This window comes from Anabrus simplex, chromosome 1 (genome assembly GCF_040414725.1).
Source record: "Anabrus simplex isolate iqAnaSimp1 chromosome 1, ASM4041472v1, whole genome shotgun sequence".
Lineage (NCBI taxonomy): Eukaryota > Metazoa > Arthropoda > Insecta > Orthoptera > Tettigoniidae > Anabrus > Anabrus simplex.
Window position 1 is genome coordinate 1,691,795,333 of NC_090265.1, and position 21,987 is coordinate 1,691,817,319.

A 21,987-nucleotide genomic window follows, 5' to 3' on the forward strand; every position below is an offset into this window, starting at 1 on the left:
GCTTGTCTTTTCGCGCGCTTGTCGGAGACCATAGTTTGTAAATAACACGCTAGAGGTAGCACCTGCCCCACCGTCTGCGAGAGAATCACTGCAGCGAGCACAGCATGTTGAAACATCAGCTATTTGGCAAAAAAAGAACTCCCTCCACTGCACTCATCAGTGTAAATAGAGAACTTTTAAAACTGTGTGGATATTGATACGGTTTAAAATTCTTACATGTCAACATTCTCAGACACTACAGTATAGTTGTGATGTTTTTGTTCAGTAGAAAGAAAGTCCAAAAAGCATAAATACAGAAGAAATGCATGATAGAAGAGGACAGTTGTGATTAAGTAACATAAAATCAATTTACTGTTCATGTTAAGTCTTCAAACAACGTACTTTATGATTGGGGTACGTTTGCTATATTTCTCTATCTTTTGTGTAAATGGCCAGAATTTAAGCATAATTCTATCCAACGACCAAAAACATTCTCTCTCGTACGAAGCGAATGAGCGAGTTCTTAGGCCTACAAGTACTCTTGAATATGTTTCTCCGTAATGGTAGTGAATGCTTCCGAGTTAGGTAGTCATGAAAATGAAAACAGGAACGATAGTACCATCAGATGATGTTCCCATAAAGAAAGCTGGTTCCCAAAGTTTCATGCAGGTCTTTCTTCCGCTTATCGAAAAAATAACATCATCTGCGAAAAGACAAAGAATTATCACTTCGCGACTCATCACTGGTGTCGTGTCCGTGATATCACACTGCACTATTTACAAAACAACTTCACAGTCATCTCACAAAGAAAGCAAATCATGAACGCTCGAAACACACCTGGCCACGTGCTGGTAACAACAAACAAAACGGCAATGCTTCAATACAGTAGTCAAGCTAGTTATAATGCAGTGACGTATGCTGGAATCAAGACGTGGGCTACTACCAGACTTAGGTTATCCGTTTTTGATACTTAGTTTAGTGAACGTAAAGCTTTAAGCGTTTTGAGCTGCAGCCAATAGCCAACGGAGTAGCCTGTTGTACAAAGCATGCATCGCGGATTATTTTTCCAGTCTACTGCCTTATGGCCAAATTCTCCACACATAAAACAGAGCTTATTGCAGTGCAGTTTCTAGCCAGGTGTCCACATGATAGGCATCGAAAGCAGCGAGGTAACATGGTTCTAGCACGTACTCTGCAGTATAGCCATCCTATCTTAATTCTTCCTGTTTTCACTGGTTTCTGAGCATCCTCATCTTTAGTTTTGAAGATTGCAAGTTTCTGTCCCTAGTTGTTTGTGACAAATATTTTCAACTCTCCATGTGGATTACCGGAATCTAGTCTTACAGCTTCCTCCACATCTGCAGCGGTAATGACGCCATCCATGTCTTGAATCTCCAGTGTAGTTCGGGGGATTAAAGCCTTTACATCGCCATCTCGTCCAAGGGCATCTCTCAGAGATTTACTGAATATCTCCCTGTTTTCACTCTGTGTTGTTTTATTGAATTCAAGAAGAACAGCTCCAGCTCTTGTTTTGGGGATAGATCGGATGCCTGCTCCACTGTGATTTTTGGCCTTTTCAAGACCTTCACGAAATATTGTGCATGCACCCGATCCAGGAACATGATGACGTTTAGCTTCATTGACACCACAAAGCCGGACTTTAATTTGGTAAAACTTAATCTACCATCTCCACTGATCAGGTGTTGATTACCGACAGTATCAGAGGCCAGAGCAGCAGCTTGTGAAACAGCATTGGCAACACAGCAAATGATGCGAATCCTTCAAGCAAACATGCACAGGAGTCAAGCAGCTAACGACTTTATGACACAGTTGATTTATGAGAAGGAAGCAGACATCGTTATTATTAGCGAACCATATCAAGAGAGGGATCATCCAGAGTGGTTTGTGGATAATCTTGGAACAGCTGCAATTTGGATACCAGATCTAGGAAAATTTTCAGTAACAGAACATGGATGTGAAGATGGTTTTGTTTGGGTGCAGACTGGAGGAATCATTAATGTAAGCTGTTATTTTACGCCAAATGCATATGTTCCCAACTTTCAGATGAAACTTGATGGCCTTGAGGTTGACTTACGCGGAATGGAAAACAGACTAGTGGGAGTTAGTGATTTAAATGCTCAAGCGTCGGAATGGGGCATGCCGACGTATAATGGAGTTGGCAGCCAGAACGGGTTCGGTGGTCAACAACATTGGAAATGTGCCAACATTTCGACGGCCAGGATGCCAGGGAACACTACCAGATGTAACCTTCTCATCGGAGGATATCGCGCCTAAGTTTACTGAATGGCAAGAGATCGAGAACTATACGGGGAGTGATCACCAATATATCACCTTTCGACTGCTCCAGGAATCCCCCGAAGTAAGAAACATCTTGCGCAGGCCAGCACGGTGGAACGTAGCCAGCATCGACAAGGAAACGTTTATTGATGTAATACGGAATTGAATGGAGAACATAGCAGAAAAATGTTTTGGTCGCAGAGGGAAAGAAGCAGCTGGTGTACTTGTTGAATTCACCGTGCAGCTAATCCAGCAAGCAAGCAAGCAATGTCTCAACGTACCGAAGGAGACCACGAAATAGCAAGCTCTCAGCGTACTGGTGGACCGAAGAGATTGCTGAATTGAGAAGGAACTGTCTGCGACTTCGACGCAGGGCTCAGAGGATGAGAGGCAGTCCAGAGAATACCTGTCACAGCGGAGTATAAGTCAGCGAAGAATGAACTCCGTAACGCTATTAGAAAAGGTAAAGCCGATAAATGGTGGGCATTGGCTAAAGAAGTAGAAGATGATCCATGGGGATTAGGTTACAAGATTAATGAAGAAACTCGGGACATTTTCAACCTCGAGTATGGATCCTCAAACCATTAAACAAATTGTGGATACACTACTCCCTGACCATCCAGAGAGGATTGACTGTGACGATGAAAAAGAACTGGATGATATACCCCTCTTCACAGTAGAAGAGCTGAATAAAACTATCAGCTTTCTTCGAAACAAGAAGACTCCAGGACCAGATGGTATACCGGGAGAAGCGCTAAAGGTAATATCAGAACTCTGCCTAGAACTGTTGCTGAATATGTACAATCACTACCTGCAAGCGGGAGTTTTTAGTCCCCGATGGAAAATGGCCCAATTGGTTTTGATCAGCAAAGGAAAACTTGGTGGTTACAGATATTTATGTATGCTGGACACAGCTGGAAAAGGCCTGGAGAAACTTCTGCAGCCCAGGACCCTCTCAGCAGTTCAGCTAGCAGGGGATCTATCTGTTCGCCAACATGGATTTCGGAGAGGGCACTCGACGTTGGATGTAGTGTGCGAGGTGGTTAATAAAGCAGAAAGAGCACGAACGGGCAATCATCATTCCCGTAAAATGGCACTTCTTGCGACCCTGGATGTGAAGAATGATTTCAATTCGGCAAGGTGGAGCGACATGTTAGTAGCTCTTGAAGAAACGTTCAAGCTACCACAATATCTTACGCACATAATGAGAGATTACTTCAAGGATCGCACGCTGCTGTATGATACGGAAGGTGGACAAAAGACAAAACGACTGACGGCTGGTGCAGCGCAAGGATCGATCTTTGGCCCAGATCTTTGGAACATAATGTATGATGGCTTGTTACGTTTGGAGATGCCAGAGGACACGAAGCTTGTGGGCTACGCTGATGATGTGGCCGCCTTGATAGTGGCTCGTAATGTTGAGAAGGCTCAAATCAAATTGAACCAGGTAATGCGGCGCATAAAAGAATGGATGACGAGTCTCAGGCTAATACTAGCACAACACAAAACGGAGATAGTTCTTCTGACGAGGAAAAGGATCGAGACTCTTGTGCCAATGACTGTTGGAGAGTTAGTGATTGAAACGTCTACGAGGACAGCATATTTAGGAGTGACACTTGACTCCATGCTCACATTCTGGAATCATATTCAGAGAGCGACAGGTAAGGCAGTAAAATACATGACTGCACTTGGTAGACTGATGGGAAATATTACAGGTCCAAAATCCAGTAAACGACGCCTTCTCATGTCGACGGTTCAGTCAGTGCTCCTGTATGGCTCTGAAATCTGGGCTGAATCCTTGAGATTTGCTTGGTATCGGAGAAGGATAGCTGCCGTACAACAGAGAGCAGCTTTGCGTATTGCATGTGCATACCGCACGGTTTCCGAACCTGCAATCCTCACGGTGGCAGCAATAGCCTCAATAGATCTACTTGCATTGGAGCGACAAGAAATCTGGCGTACCCAAGGAGAGATGGGAAAGAAATGTGCAAAGAAGCGTGCCTTCAGTGAACGGATGAGGCGATGGCAACTCAGATGGTAAAGTGACCCTCGGGGTAAATGGACCAAGTGACTGATACCACGCTTGGATATCTGGGTTGAAAGGGTTCATGGTGAAGTCAACTATGACCTCACACAACTTCTAACCAGGACATGGATATTTTCGGAAATTTCTGCATAGAGTGGGCAGAGCGAGTGATGCAGCATGCATATACTATGATGACATCGATGATGTATTTCCCACCTTCTTTGTGTGCGACCATTGGATGGTACAGAGAAGCTGTGTGGAAACTGAACTGGGAGAACTGACAGCAGATAATATTATTTGTGCGATGCTACGATACCAGGAATCCTGGGATCGCGTGGCAGTGTATGTGGAGGATGTCCTTCGTCAGAAGAAGAAGGATTTGGAAGCGTACGAACGTCCGTAAAGGAGAAATGAAGACAGAAGGAGTCTGATAGACAAAGTAAACACGATATTACCCTGAAGTAATGCGAGAGCGGTTACGGGGTAATGATACACATCGTGGGAAAAGGGTGTGTGATTTTTAGTGGGTAAGAGTCCCACAACCTTTGGAGTGCGGACCCTTCACAAGTGTCTTTTGAAGATTTTCCACAGTTCCTCGTAAAAATCTTAATATTATTACATTAAAATTTAGAATTTTACAGCATTTCCAACCGTCGTACCGATCTTTCACTGGTGTTTAGCTTCGTCGAGAGATCAGTGGTGGTGTCCGACCTATGATCACGGGTTCTACTCCAACCAACAAAAGAGAACATCAAACATGAAAGGCTGCATTTCATTTTAGCAGATCTATCCAAATAAATAATCTTGAAGTCTCTGTTTTTAATGTCAAAATAACAGTATTTTACTAAGTGCATATGGAAGTATATACGGTACTTATATCTAAAAACCAATTTCTACAATTTTTGTCTGTCTGGCTGTCTGTCTATCTGTTTGTTCGGGCTAATCTCTGAAACGGTCGGACCGATTCTGACGGGCTTTCACTGGCAGATAGCTAATGGTATAAGGAGTAACTTAGGCTACTTTTAAATTTTCAAAACAATTAGAGGGGAGCTACGGCGGGAGATATAAAAATAATAGGCGAAATATCGAATTTGTCGTACAGGGACGAGACAACGCTCATTTTAAGCCCCTTTTATTTATTTATTTATTTATTTATTTATTTATTTATTTATTTATTTATTTATTTATTTATTTATTTATTTGGGAAACCAAAACAGCGAGAAGCCGAATTACAGAGTTCCGCAATGAAATACATATTTACAATAGGGTAGCACAAGGCAAGCATAAAGAAAAGTGGAAGAATAATGACGAAAAAACATCTAACGATAAAAATAGAGGAAAAAATTAAAAACTAACACAATTAGAGACACAACATATAAAAACAAAAAATAAAGGCTAAAGAAACAACGAGAAAAATTGTTGAACGTAAAACGAAGAGAACTTATAGCTAGGCACAGTAAGATAAATACAGATATAACACTTAAGTAATTGTATAGTACAGTAAAAAATAAATAAATATTATATTATGTACAAAAGAGAGGACAGCAATGAGAAGAGAAAAAAGGAATATGAACAAAATGAACTAGGTTAAGTTAAGGAAGAATCGATTAAAGGAGGCATACGAAGAAAAAACGTCCAAGTTCCTGTCAGAAGATAAAGAGTTAAGGAGGGTTGGTATGCGGATAAATAAACTTCTTTGAACGAGAGAGAGGCGGGAATACGGAATATGAAGGGGCGGAGTAATCCTGGTTTTGCGAGTTGGAACATGTAAGGAAAAGAAGGATGCAGGTTCAGGAGAACGAAATAAACCGTTAACAGCGTTATATAGGAATCTAAGATCGGCTACATTCCTGCGACTAGATAACGGGTGAAGGTTTAACTTGTCTAGTATCTGATTACTGCTCAAGTTTCGACAATCAGATACTCTGGCTCTAACAATGGCACAGAAGAATGACTGCACGCGGTCAATATGATTCAGATTAGTGGGTGAAGAGGTAGACTAAATGGGAGACGCGAATTCAATAATCGGTAGGATGCAAGATACATAGTAGGCTCGGAGGGCGCGGATATCGGTGATGTCAGAAAATCTATACAACAAACCGAGAAGTGACATTGCTCGCGCGGTTATCTTTTGTATATGGGGGACAAATAACAATTTACTGTCAAACATCACACCTAACTCATTTTGTTCTGTTAGAGTTGGGAACGGGTTACCGAGGAGGGAGTATTTACTGAGAATAGGGGATTTACGAAGCGTGATCGAAATAGAGGAACACTTGGCAGGATTAGGCTTAAGACGCCATGTGGAGCACCATTCAGAGAGTGAATTAAGCCCACTCTGTAAGGAGTTTACGTCAGATAAAGAATCGATTTGTTTGAATACTTTACAGTCATCTGCAAATAGTAGAATTTCACAAGAAACGGAGGATATAGAATTAATGAGATCGTCAGTAAATAAGACAAAAAGAAGCGGACCTAGGACACTGCCCTGTGGGACGCCAGAATGTACCATAACAAGAGTCGAACTGAACCCATCAAGAACCACACGCTGAGTTCTGGTATTGAGGAAGCTCTGCAGGAGAGTTAGCAAGCGACCATGGATATTAAAACGTTCTGAGAGTTTATAGGAAAGAAGTGCGTGGTCTACGGTATCAAAAGCCTTTGCAATATCAATGTAGCACACGTCCAGTTGAGAACCGGCGTTAAGAGCAGATGTTGCACGATGGAGAAGAACAGCCAGATTAGTTAGGCAGGAGCTACCAGGAAGAAAACCATGCTGCTGGGACGATATATAAGGAAGTGTGAAAGAAAGAAGGCGCTGGTGGATAATCTTTTCACAGATGAGTGACAGAGTGGGTAATATAGAAATCGGACGATAGTTTCTGACATCAGACCTCTTTCCACTTTTAAAAACCGGAGTGATGTTAGCGATTTTCCAGTCGTCAGGAAAGTAGCCGGCTAAGAAGCAACGGTTAAATATAACAGCAATAGGATGGGCAAGAGTCGTAGCGGTATTCTTAAGGAAGACAGGACTGAGACCATCCGGACCAGTAGGTTTATTTTCTGGCAGGGAGGAAAGTAACGAATAGACTTCTGACTCAGAGGTGGAAAGATTACTGAGACTATGAGAAGGAACAGACTCAATAGACGGAAAATCAAGGAACTGAACAGGTGCAACAAAATTAGACGCAAAGTAATCGTTGAAAATTTCCGGTCTATTACTACCACTGGCTAAATTATCACCCCCAAGTCACTGTGTCTGGCACACGCTTTGTATTTTTCCTGCTGTTTATCAGAGACCAGAATCTTTTGCTATTACTTCTCACTTCTAGGCAGGCAGAGTTTATGTAGTCCTGGTAATCCCGTTTTAAAAGCTGTTTATGGTGTTTGCGAAGGTCAGAAAAAGTTTTATAGCTGGCTTCAGAAGGTGACCTTTTCCAGTCTTTCCAGGCTTTCGTTTTATTAATTTCTGCAATTTTGGTGTCACTTTTCTTCCAAGGTGGGCATCTGGCGGATGTTTTACGAGTGGGAACAAGGTCACGGATCACAGCACGAGTCCAGTCATAGAACAGGTCCACTGCTTCTTGCACTTCACCCACTTGCAGCAAGTGCCAGGGTAGAAGAGAGAGGGTGTGATTGACAGCCTGCCAATCAACCTTCCGCCACAAGGGTACACATTTCCTGGTAAAGGGTCGATGCCATTTCGGGGGGCGGGGAGGGGCAACAGAGTATGTTGCCTCTACAGACTTGTGGTTCGATTTAAAAATATTTCGTCCCACAGAAATAACGGAAGGCTCCACGGAGCAGAGCAGGTAGTCAAGAAGACTATCCCCGCAGGTGTTCTCAAGGACGTACTGTTGGAGGCCTAGGCCCGTAATATAATGGTAGAGATACCACTTGTCAAGGCTATTAGAAGGGACACCATGAGTAGGGGAATTCCAAGAAATAGAGAGGTTAAAGTCGCCTAATATAATTACATTAGGATTCAGATTAATGGCTTTCATTACAGAAGAGAGAAAATTTTCAGAATAATTGAGGGTTGATCGAGGTGGCCTGTAAAAACAAGCAAATAGATATTTGGAATGTTGAAATTTCACTTCTACCCAAATGGCTTCGCAGTCACTACTTAAATCAGTACGTTGGTTAGCATGCCATTTGGATTTAACGGCCAGGAGAACTCCCCCGCCCCGAGATCCACGGTCCGTTCTGAAAATGGAAAACTCTTTGGAAAGAGGAATTTCCGTGTCTGAAACAACGTCAGTTAACCAACTTTCAGAGAAGGCGACAATATCGAAAGAAGATAGTTCTTGTAGGTAGAGCTCACAGTCAGTAATTTTGTTTTTAAGAGAGCAGATATTCTGATGGTAAACTGAGATCGCACTATCCGCCGCGGGTCCCGGGTTTATCTCCACATCACCAGCTAACAGTAGGAATGTCAACAACAAACTTAAAGTAGACCGAGTAGAAAACCGAGATAATTTACTGGAGGCTGGAATCGAAGCTGGTGCTACAAGAATGCAAGGGAGGTTTGCAGTCGGCAGTGAAGGAAAATGAAACTGACGAACGGCAGTCAACCAGTTTCCAACCTGAGGTATATTCAATCTTGAGACGGCGAGTCGTATACTTCCGGCAAGGGAGGCTTGGGTACGCCAGCAGCCGCCGTAGCACGTGGAATAAAAACAAAGCCGTTTATATTGAACAGACTTACTTCCGAGCATTTCACAACACATGGAATCACTGGCTGGATCATCTAGATGAACATCACTATATTCTTTTGCGCACACTACTTGTTTGACACTAAAACTCCTAAAAGAACACAGAGGAAAAACACACAGTTACTCTCACTCGCCGCCATCTACACAAAGAACAAAAATCGGTGAGCCCTGTAGGTTCGAAAAGCATGTTTTAAGGCCCTAAATCCAACCGTTGTGGAGATATAGGCTAGGCATCACACTCACCCTGCTCTAGGAATCCGATATAAAGAAACGACCAGCCGTAACCATGGCAACGTCAGCTCAAGGAATCTGCAGCAGCCAGATTTGCCACCCAAAATTGGTACACATATGAATTACTATCTGGAAAAATGATACCGTAAACTCTCCTCAGCCTCTTGGCTAAGAACAAAGTTTAGACTCACTGGAAGAGATCATGTGTAGTGGAGCTCCGTGATCTTTACATTTTTTCTAGTGTTCTGTGTAGTGTTAGTAGGCATCAGGGAGTATTTGTGCATTTATTTGCTGTGGTGGTTGTGTGAACGTGTTTTCATAAGAGTCTACAGCTCATTTTAATTGATTTAAGGGCATATTTTGGTTTAATTTTATTGCCTTCATATGGGATTTTGCTACAATTGCTCCATAGATAACTTACCAAGAGTGTATATTGGTTGCTAACCTTGCCCTAACAACCACCCACTCGCTAAACTGTCTTGGTCTCCATAGATACTGCTAACTAGATATATGACTCCATTCTTCCATTAAGGCGTTTCTATGGTAACAGATCTTGGCCTACTCCTAGAAGCCATCTTGGTGGTCTGCGAAAATCTATACAAAACAATAAAATTGAAGTGTCTGTTTGTAATGTCAAAATAACGGCATTTGACTAAGTTTATAGTACAGTTGACGCAAGTGTAATATATTGATATAACTTGAAAACAAAATCTAACAAGGCGGCAGGCTCAGACGGCCTCTACAACGAATTTCTGAAGACATCTCTCCCTTACCTAGAAACAGTATGGCTAGAACTGATGAACAAGTGTCTGGAAACAGGAAACATTCCACATGACTGGAGAAAATCAGTCGTTAAGATGCTATACAAAGGGAAAGGAGAAGTAAACAAACCAGAATCATATCGCGGAGTGGCTCTTGAATCAGCAGCTTTTAAGATTCTCACCAAACTGATAACCCAGAGAATAAATAGAATAGCAGACCCGCTTCTCCCTGACGAACAGTTCGGATTTAGAGCCGGGAGATCGACTCTGATGGCAGTGGAATGCCTCCTCCAAGATATTCACGAAACAACCAGAGAAAAGCAAGGCAAAATGTTCGTAATATTTATTGACTACTCCAAGCCTTTTGATACAGTAGATAGACAGAAACTTGTTAGAAAACTAGAGGAAATCATCGGTCGTACCTGGCTCACCAGACTAGTTACCAACATACTGACGGAGAACTATATTCAAATAAGCGACAATCTCTGCACATCAAGATGGATCCGGCAGACAAACGGGGTGTTACAGGGGGACCCACTAAGTCCTCTGCTGTTTAACATCTTCACACAGGACGCAATAAAAGAAATTAAGACGCAAACACGGAAGGTTAACGCGTACATATATGCGGACGACATGGCCATCGCGTCTGAGAGTAAACAGGAACTACAAACTGCCATGGACGTAATCGTCGAATGGGCAGAAGATAATAAAATGGACCTTAATGCGAACAAAACAGAATTGGTTGTTTTTAGGAGGGGAGGAAAATTATCTAAAGACGATTATATCCTGTGTAAAGGACAAAAATTACGAATTAGCAACCAATACAAATATCTAGGGATTACAATACAGGTAACTGGAACAACATTCACAATACACCTAAAGGAGAGAATCATCGCAGCTATACGAAGCATTAGTGATATTAAACACCTTCCACAGCTATCTTTGGAGACAGCCATGGTTCTGTTCAATACGAAAGTTGTTCCAACAGCCATATATGGTCTAGAGCTAATATGGGAACACCTATCAAAAAGACAACTGCAAGAGCTGGAAAGTTTGAAGGCTAGATTCTTGAAGAGAGTTCTATGCGTTTCTAAATATACATTATCAAGGCCAGTGGCGGCTCGTGGTGATAGAAATGGGTGGGGCACATTCAACGAATTAGGAACACTAGGAATCAATTAAATCAATTAAATTAATCTTAAATTAATCCGCCATTGAATATATTATTCATTGTACAATTCCTCTGTATGAGCCTTTGGCTCGTTGTAATTAATTAATGAAATAAATATCTATCTATCATCTACCTTCTTATTTCTTGTATATGAAAATGCGATTGTAGGTTCTATTTTTATCTTTGAACGATTTATGCTAAGCTCTGGTCTTGGTCGGCCCATTTCTTCAGCTAATAATCTGTTTTCGTAATTAAGAGATGTTGTTTGTAAGTAGCTCACTTGATTCATTTTAAAAACACGTATGCTCGCAGAGGAATACACTCAAATACATCACACTAATCTTCACACACTTTTCAGACTTACAATGAACATCGACACCGATGGACCACCTACAAGGTAAGCACAGGTTTGCTACAAACACTACCTTTGCGCGGGTTAATAATAAATATGCCGACAAAAAAGTGTAGCTGGGTGCTATCTAGTAGTCTGTAGGAGAAGTAAGTTCAAAATACGAACCAGCGCTGAAGTGTCACGTCGTAGAAATACTGTGACCGGGCAAAGCCTACTAGATACTAGAAGGCCTGGACAGAGAGCCAATTTCTTGCATTAAAAGCGGGGTAATAGTTTTTCTCTTTTCCACCGCTAGGTTCGCGTTTATGTTCTGTTGTTTGGCGCGAATTCTATGATTACGTGTGTTACTGCAACATGTTTTATGAGAAGAAATTACATATTAAACATCGTTTTCTAAGGAAAGGCCTTATCTAACATGAAATATGAGTTGACCAAGGAAGGTCGGATAGGATAGATGAAAGTGAGGAGCCTGGCACAAGTAAGTGGAAGAAATGCTAGGACTCAGCTAAGGGTCCCGTGGTCGCCAACCCACGATCCAAATTTCAGAGCCCCTGTGTCCAATTGCCGTCAAATTTCTCTTTCAATTCTGTAGGTTAAGGTGGTTTATTGTTGCGTGCATAACTGCACATCTGACACAGCGAAGAAATATACACAAATGTAAATTTTCATCTTTTTCCTAAAGATCCGAGTTTAGGGGACAAATGGAGGCTTGCTATATCTCGACAGGGCAGCAGAAAAGGATCTCTTTGGGCTCCTAGTGATAACTCCAGAATATGTAGCTTGCACTTTGTTGAATCAGATTACAGTGTAAGTACTGTGAGAGAAATTCTGCTCCCCGACAAAGTGCCGACGCAAATTCGTCTTCTTCTTAAAAATGTATTAATATTTACAACGCGGGCGTTAGGATATCTCGGAAAATGTAACCTAGTCCGAAATCTGATATTCCTTACAGCTCCAAAGTTTAAAAGAGACGTTTCAGTGCCGCGACTGTGATTTTTCATGCCTGTTCTTGATACTAATGCAAAGAAAGTGACTAAAGACTGTGATTTATTAAACAAATTCAAGAGCAAGCCTCTGAGCAGAAAAGTGTTGAAATTATAGAAATAGGGAGAAATCGTGTGAGCACTTCTATTTAGGCCTATTTCCCTATTCTTTATTCTTGTGTGATAATCAAGTGCTAAATGAAAGAAATATATGAAGTATAGTGTGTCTAAGTTGCTTATATCTGATTCAGACCGGTCATAATGATAATAAAATGTATTATTTCACGTTATTGTATGAATCTTCAATATAAGGATATAGACAGAACATGAGAACAACAGAACATAAACGCGATCCAAGCGGCCATTTCCTGAACTACTTTGTTCGCCCAAAAATGTGTCGGCTTGTCCAGGCCTTCTATTATAGCGTAGGCAACGGACCGGGTCAATGGAATTTGCCATTACCCCCTTCACCCCTCACAGTTCGCAGAATGAGGGGATAATGTTCAGGTATAAGAACGAGTCGGTCCCATCCAGGATTAGACCTTTACTATGTTGCCTAGTTTAGTCCAGGGCTGCTAGAACAAGAACAACCATGGTGAATCATAGCCTCTTGAACTCACTGAAGGTGGTCGTGACAGTAATTGTGCATAATGTTTTTCTGATTTTTATAATAGTTTTAATCGGTGGAGGGGCACGTGACCATGTAACCTAAAGGCAGAACCGCGCCTGAATTCAAGGCTAGTATACGTTCTGGCAAATGAGACATACTTCATTGAAGACATAAGACTTAGATTGTTACTCTCAGCGACAAGGAGTTACAGAGAGCTGCTACAAGAACTGCAAGCAAAGAGGGCTATGATATGGGACGAGTTCTACTCAAGTGATGCGATGTTAAACAGGGACTGGACGCGTGGTGGATATGACCTGAGGCATACAGTGACCAGGTTTACCGTACACGGGTTCCACCATAAGGTGTGCAGAACCATGGAATTTCACAAGCCAGGACCGGGTTGCATAATGTATCTTCTGTGACCAACGATGCGACATATACCATGCTATCGAATGTGTCCGTAGAAAAGGAAGCTTGACACAATTGTGTAGATAACTGATCATGTTTTGCAAGCATTGACTGCATATTATCATTATTAGTGATGTACATCTAAGTGTATTTAAGTGTATATATCATGACCATTTGGTTGCAATACTATTATTATTAATATTCTTTAACCCATGGGTAAATAATGCAAGTATCGAGCTCGAATTATTATTTTTATGATTATGATGATGATTATTATTATTATTATTATTATTATTATTATTATTATTATGAGGTATGACCATGAAGTGTTTAAACTGTGTATTATTACTATTATTATTATTATTATTATTATGTACATATGTACGGACGATACGATCGTATTATTTGTGAGGTTATGTCATGAAACATGTGCTGTATATATATACTGTATATATGTATATATATCTGAGTGTAGTTAATGTAAAAACCTCTAATTAATAGGATATAATTTATTATTACCTGTATACAGTATATGATGTATAATCCACAGTAACATTGTGCTACACACTGTAACATCCAGAATAACGTATCTTTGACACTAAATGGTTGTAAAATATTATTTGCATTATAACTATGTATTAGGCACTCTGGAATTTACGAGAAAAGGTGTTGTGCAACATCCTTCTAGAAGCCTGGCCAGGGCAACATATATATAAGAGGCAGTCTTGATGGTGCAGTTGAGTTCTTGTTTAACAGGAGTTGTTTTTGTGAACACGTGTTATATTTATGCCGACATGCTAAAGTAGCAGTCAGCTGTTTCAAGATGGCAGTCTTAGTCTTCTGATTCTTCGTGATAGGCTGTTGGGTAACAATGGTGGTTTATTGATGTGTGTAACGTGTAAATATTGTGAATAAATTTAGTGTGCGCAACTGACAGCATTTTGTGTGAATCTTTGTGAATACATCACAGTATATACGGTACTTATAACTAAAACCAATGTTTACCATGTCTGTCTGTCTGTCTGTCTGTCTGTCTGTCTGTCTGTCTGTCTGTCTGTCTGTCTGTCTGTCTGTCTGTCTGTCTGTCTGTCTGTCTGTCTGTCTGTCTGTCTGTCTGTCTGTCTGTTCTGGCTAATCTCCGAAACGGTTGGACTGATTTTGACGGGACTTTCACTGACAGATAGCTGATGGTATAAGGAGTAACTTAGGCTCCTTTTAAACTTTCAAAACAATTAGAGGGGGGGGGGAAGCGACGGGGGAGAAATATAAAAATAACAGGCGAAATATCGAATTTGTCGTACAGAGACGAAACAAAGCTCATTTTAAGGCCCTTGACGAAAAGAACAAAACTACGGGCCCGAAAACCATGTTTTAAGGCCCTAAAACCATCCGTTATGGAGATATTGGCACCACATTACCCCTGCTCTAGAAATCCGAATAAAGAAACGACCAGCCGTAACAATGGAAACGTTAGCTCAAGCAGCGCGATTTGCCACCCAAAATTGGTACACATTTGTAATAGTTACGAAATGTCGGATCAAACAAGTACATTCAATAATATTGATATTTGTGGTACTATCTAGCGGCAGTATAATTTCATACATGACACATACTTTCTACGTACTTAAGTAAGTACACCAGTGATATAAATATCTAATGAAGTCACTCACACTGATAGTATGAGTAACTAAAACCAGTTTCTGATAACCCGTACAAAGAACGGGTACTTCTGCTAATCTACCTATAAAACAAGAAAACTATATCACTCCTATAATAGCAGCCCTGCAGCGTCTTTCTACAAGGATGTACAAGTAAACGGCAGTGAAATACCAGCACTCTGCTATCTACAGAAGTATATGGTGAGGAAGTATATACGACGAGTAACACATGGTTGTTCGTTGGCAGTGGCGATCTGACGGAGCGAAGCCTAGCACCAAGCGGACCTTCAGCAGTAAGCGGCGCGAGGTGAGGCGAGGGAACAGGAACGCAGCGCGTGGACTGCAATATCACTCCCCGATGCCTTGCTCTTAGAAATATGTGCGACATTTTTTCTAAAGTTTTCAAGTTTTTAAATGGAACAATGTGTCAGATGCGTACATTATAATATGCGTTAGAATTCCATCGTTCTCATTTGAGGTGTGGGCTTCACCAAGAGCCTTCGTAGCCACATGAAAATAGTTCTTTATTTTGCGGCTAGCTTAAACATCACATTAAAAAAAAACATATATTTTGTAAGTAAATAAAAGATTATAACCACTATACAAAATTGCATATAATCTAATGTGTGTAAAAATGCGTTACTGTGCCTGATATAAAAAGTAGTGGATTGGTCATTCTGATTGATGGGTGATGTTCTTCATTTATTTTATGTAGGCCTAGTGGTGCCAACATGAATTACAACTGCCAAGTGCAATTTTGCGCCGGCCCATCTATTAGGTCCTATGCTGTCATCCAGACTAAGGACCTTATTAAGGCAAGTTCGCGCCAGTGTACAACCTAAAATAATTGATTTATCTTCAATAGGCAAGACATTGTTCAGCCTACCCGGTTGGAGATTGCAACAGGAAAGGGAGAAGAAAGGTCACATAGAGGTTCTCCACAGATATCCGGACGTCATAAATAGTTTTTATCTTACGTCTGCTGGTGTCCCGATGAAGGCTCCAACAACACCAGCTCCCAGTCCACAACCAACTCTCAGAGGGAAGGTCAATTTGTAGTCGTTTTTTCTGGAAAAACATACATCAATAAACCGTTTTAGCACACATTGTTACAATATCGTAGTATATAATTTTTTTACAGTTGGCCTTACGTCGCAGCGACACACAGAGGTCTTATGGCGACGATAGTATAAGGAAAGGCCTAGGATTGGGAAGGTAGCGACCGTGGCCTTAATTAAGGTACAACCAGCATTTGCCTGGTGTGAAAATGGCAAACCACGGAAAACGATCTTCAGGGCTGCCGACAGTGGGGTTCAAACCCACTATCCCGGATGCAAGCTCACAGCTACGCGGCCCTAACCACACGGCCAAGAAAACTTTGGAATTCAAGAAGATAAACTGGGGAAATATTCGTTCATAGGCATAGGGGTTATCGATTGGAATGATTTACCAAGAGGAATGTTCAATAAATTTCCTCCTTCCTTTGAAATTATTTAAGAAAGCAAGAAAACAACTGATAGGCAAACTGCCAACTGGACGAATGCCCTAAATATAGATCAGTGGTGATTGATTGATTGACTGATTGATTGATTGATTGATTGATTGATTGATTGATTGATTGATTGATTGATTGATTGATTGATTGATTGATTGATTGATTGATTGATTGATTGATTGATTGATTGATTGATTGATTGATTGATTGATTGATTGATTGATTGATTGATTGATTGATTGATTGATTGGAACGACAAAAGTATTGTTCCCGTTCCCCGTTGGCTTCAATTCTTTAAATATTGTTTCAATTATTTCAATTGTTTAACAATATATACAATATATTTTCTTTCTTCCTTAATCCATTTACCCTCAAGGGTTGGTTTTCGCTCGGACTCAGCGAGGGATCTCATCTCTACCGCCTCATGGGCAGTGTTCTGGAGCGTGAGACTTCTTTGGGTCGTGGATACAACTAGAGAAGGAGGACCAGTACCTCACCCAGCTGGCCCCACCTGCTATGCGGAACAGGGGCATTGTGGGGGTATGGGAAGATCGGAAGGAGTAGACAAGGAAGAGGGAAGAAAGTGGCCGTGGCCTTAAGTTAGGCACCATCTCGACATTTGTCTAGAGGAGAAGTGGGAAACCACGGAAAACCACTTCGATGATGGCTGAGGTGGGAACCGAAGCCCCTCTACTCAGTTGACATCCTGAAGCTGAGTGGACCCTGTTCCAGTCGTCGCACCTCGTTACAAATTTTGTGGCAGAGCCGGGAATAATCGAACCCGGACCTCCGGAGGATGGCAGCTAATCACACTAACCACTGCACCACAGAGGGGGACTATAAAATATATACCAGTAGCAACTACATGGTTGTGCTAGTTTTCGAGAGAATGGTGGTGTGTCTGTTCCGCGTTTTACCCCTGCATGATTGGAATCCTAGGACAGGTGGTAATCAACTCTCGGATATAGCACTTTTATATTATCAGCCCGGAAATATGCCGAAGTGACGGAATTTTACTTTTGAAAGAAGTTTTTTATCGTGTCTACGTAGTGCCGAGTCTGAAACTAAGGGCAAACTAGAAGGGCAAAAAGGACGTAGGAGAAGAAGAACTTCTCGGCCTAATGGAGTAAAAAACTGGACTGATATAAATAACTGTACCGTGTTCGAGAGGACCGAGAACTGTTTGTCAACGTCCAGGAGAAACAGAAGAATAAAATGTTCTATGAAGGAATATGAAAATGGCGACACTTTAGAACTCTCCTGTGCGAGAGTTTAACCGAGTAAATGTTTGTTGTGGTGATGAACATCAGAGATACTCACTTGAGAGACTCCAGAAGATAGGAGTAGATTCCCATCCTTGAAGTGGTGTACGTAGCTTGACGAAGAACTCCAGCCGAAAGTCCGTTGTAGAGCTCCAGGAATCCTTCCTTCTGCACAATATCTGTTAACGCATGTATCGATGTTTTGTATTGTTTCTCTTTTTTCCCCAACCCACTCATCTGCATGCGGTTCTTAAGCATATCCAGTGGCTGGGTGATAATGGTAGCTGAAATACTAAAACATAAGTTGGAGTCTAAAACACTGTTGTGAATATTTAGCAGCAATTATTATTATTATTATTATTATTATTATTATTACAGTGAGTTTCTCTCATCGATTGGCCGGCAGACGCACCCAGCTTATCTGCTTCCCGTTGACTCATCACTTCCCGTTACATAGCGCAGCGACAGTGCGGGAATGCCCGCACTTCGCTGTTCATGTCCATGCTTAGTGTTGATCTCTCGCTCTAACTGTTCTCGAGTTGTGAAGTGTTACTTCGGGGTATAACTCTCATAATGCCTCCACATGTGTACACGGTAAAGGGTATTTATGTGAAAACAGATTCTTGCAGAGAATTCGTTAGGTGATTTCTAACACATTTTTCAGGTAAACGCCCTCAGTATATAGAGACCGTGCGGAAACTCGTAAGGAAATTGAGAGGAACTGGTTCTTTACTCGGTAAGAGGCAAAGTGTTAAAAAACGTGTACTTAACGAGAAAAAGGTAAACGAAATCGCAGAAAGATTAGAACAGACGCCTGCAAAATCCCTAAGACGACTTGGACAAGAAGCCGAGCTTTTGAAGAGCTCAGCATGACGGGCTACGAAAATATTAAAACTGAAACCACACAACGTAACTGTAGTACACGAACTGCATCAACGTGATCGTGATAAGTGGGTACGTTTCTCTAATTCGATGTTGCGAAATTTTTATGAGTATTCGGGAGATAGCCCTTTCCTGTCCCATCGTCGCCATAAGACCTAACTGTGTCAGTGCGACGTAAAGCAACTTGTAAAAAGAAATTTATGATGAAATAATTGATACACGCTTAATATTTTTCTCTGTCGAAGCATGGTTCCATTTACACGGGTATGTTTCGACTCAGAATAACAGATATTGGAGTACAGAAAAACTCCATAGCATATACGAAGTTCCTCTACATGACGAACGGATCCGGAGTATGGTGTGCAGTGAATGGATTCAGAACTATAGGATCTATCTTTCTTCAGGGCGCATAATGCACAAAGATAGAGGGATAATATTCACAAACCATTTTTTGACGAACTAACTGACACTGACTGTCGAAATAGGTATTTTCAGCAAGACACGGCCAACAAGCATACACATTAAAATTAATTGAGGAAATATTTGAAGACCATGTTATTAGTACGGACTTATGACCGTCACGGTCCCCAGATTTATATATTTGTAACTTTTATTTATGGAGGAGCTTAAAAAATAAAGTGTATACAAGAAGCCCTCACACGTTGGACGAAATGAAAGAACATATCCGGAAAGAAATGGTCTCATTTACGGGAAACGAACTTAGGCGTGTGAATCGGAGTTTCGTAAGACGATGCCAGAATTGTATGAATGCAGGATGAGAACATTTCCAACATCTCCAGTCATAAGGTACGAGCTTATTTTCTTAATTCTTAATTGCTAAAATTTCTTAACTCTTCTTAATTCTTCTTATTTTCTTAATTTTAATTGTTATCTCATGTCATGTACAGACAAAGTGAGCGAAGTGCTGTCATTGTTGCTATTCCGCGGAGCGGGGAATGATGAGTCAAGGGGAGGTAGATAAGCTGGGCGCTGCTGCCGGCCGACCGATGAGAGAAACTCACTAACGACCGAACGGGAATAGCTCGAACTGCAGCAACATTTGCATTCATCACTAAATGCAGTATTTCTTCACAATTTTACTAGGTACTAAAATCTCGACACATTAATATAAAAATTGATAAATGGCACACAAAACACATAATAGGAAGTCACTTCGAAATTTAAACAATTGCTTTCCAAATGCTTCTTGAGGACACTTCTGTCTCAACATCTTCCAGCGTTCTTACTTGAGGTGATCCATCAGTTAATGTCGTATTTGTAGACTGAGTGTACATCTTGATTTTGTAGTGAATAGCTCCAACTATTATCCACAGTCGTTCGTTCCCGGCCTTATTCGCTCCATGGTTTAACTCCAGATTCAATATCTCCCTCGGTTGTTGTTGTTGTTGCTCCTGGTCCTCGTATTCCTCGAAGTGGTGCAGCTCTTTACAGACATACCTCCAGTGGAGGTGAGCTTGCACGAACCTAACCTAACCACCCATCAGTCCTCCTGACATCTGAAATCTCTGGTCTCTGCGGACTGCAACTTACAGCACTAACCATTACACTACAAATATGGACTGTAGAATATGAAAACAGAATGTCAAAGCTGGATGCCGAAGTTCATCAGCCTAGCAACAGCTTCTTCAGTTGACTCTTGAGTGGTTAATTTATAAATGACACACAAAACACATAATAGGAAGTCACTTCAAAATTTAAACAGTTGCTTTCCAAATGCTTCTTGAAGACACTTGTGTCGCGTCAACTTCCAGCGTTCTTTCCTGAGGTGATCCAGAAATCCAGTTAATTTCGCATTTCTAGTCTGAGTGTACGCCTTGATGTTATAGTGAATGGTTCCAGCTATCATCCAAAGGCATGCGCTTCCGATCTCATTTTCTCCGTGGTTAAGCTCTAGATTCAATATCTTCCGCACTGTCACTTGTTGCTGTTGCCCCTGCGTCCTCGTATTCCTCGAAGTGGTGCAGCCCTTTACAGACACGTCTCCAGTGAAAGTGAGCTTGCCTGAATCATTTTACCCACACACCAGCCCTCTTGCAAATCTTAAGGCCCGGTTTCATCAACACATGTTAAATATATACTAACAAGTAGTTAGTTAATACGGAGTTAGAAATTTAACATCTTGTTAGGTTTCTTGCGTTTCATCAAACTTTTCTTGTGAAATGTTAACTAATCGACTGTTAACTCTCCCAATATTGCGAACTGGTGCGAATCAAGGAGGCAGTGGTACGAACATGCTGTTTTACAGCGCGCTCCGATGCGCTTTTGTTTGAGCACAGCTGTAAAATATGGCGCGTGAAGTGAAACGGAATCGTAGTTCTAATTTTTCCTCCTTCGAAGAAGAGTTGTTAATTGAATTAGTTAGTAAATATATATATATAAGTTATTGAGTGCAAGCGCACAGATGGCTTGACGATAAAAGAAAAGGACGAGGCGGGGGAAAAGTCCGCGAGGTTTTCAATGGGGTAAACAGATACTTTTTTTAGCGGGTATCCGCTGTCACCTAACAAAATCACTTCGTTAATTGTCCCACTTCAAACTGTGCTCCGATATGGGAGTTATTAAATATTGTATTGTCGTGTGCAGAACCAGACTACCTAGCAAATATATCCCTGATTTGGAGGTTAGGCTCACTAATCACCTGAACATTAACATTAACAGAGAAATATCCCTTTCGATTACGATATATTTCGGCCCAATTGCCTCCAGGTGATTGGACTCTTACATGTGTGCAATCTATTGCACGTAGAACAAACACCAGGAAAACGGCTTATTTCATAGAAGTCGCGGATAATTTACTGACGCTCTTCTACTGAAGGGAATGTTATATACCTCCTTCTCATGGATGCTATGGCTGCAGACACACGACAAGCAACTCTATTAACAGTGGCTTTAGAAATTCCAGCATTGTCTCCGGCCATTATGTGAAAATAACCAGTAGCAAACACTCGTAATATTATCAGTACCTGCAACATTGGAGAAAGAGGTAAGTTTCTCTTCGTAGGATATTCTAACCTCACTTGAATTTCGTCAACAACCTTAGCAACGACTGTTTTCGATAACCTGTATCTATGAAGAAATTTCGGATCCGTCAAATTTTCTAAGTCATTACGTCGCTGAACTTTTCTTCGATCAGGA

The 21,987-nt window shown here is 41.3% G+C and overlaps 1 protein-coding gene across 1 annotated transcript in view; it reads right to left on the reverse strand.

Annotated features, from left to right (window-relative positions):
- LOC137498780 (mitochondrial 2-oxoglutarate/malate carrier protein-like) overlaps positions 1 to 21,987 on the reverse strand; it is a 51,313-nt gene that overhangs the window by 23,212 nt on the left and 6,114 nt on the right. The window contains exons 2-3 of the mRNA XM_068226524.1: positions 18,008 to 18,241; positions 16,170 to 16,260 (exon numbers count right to left, since the gene is read on the reverse strand). Coding sequence (XP_068082625.1) covers positions 16,170 to 16,260; positions 18,008 to 18,241 — 325 coding nt within the window. The remainder of the gene's footprint in view (positions 1 to 16,169; positions 16,261 to 18,007; positions 18,242 to 21,987) is intronic.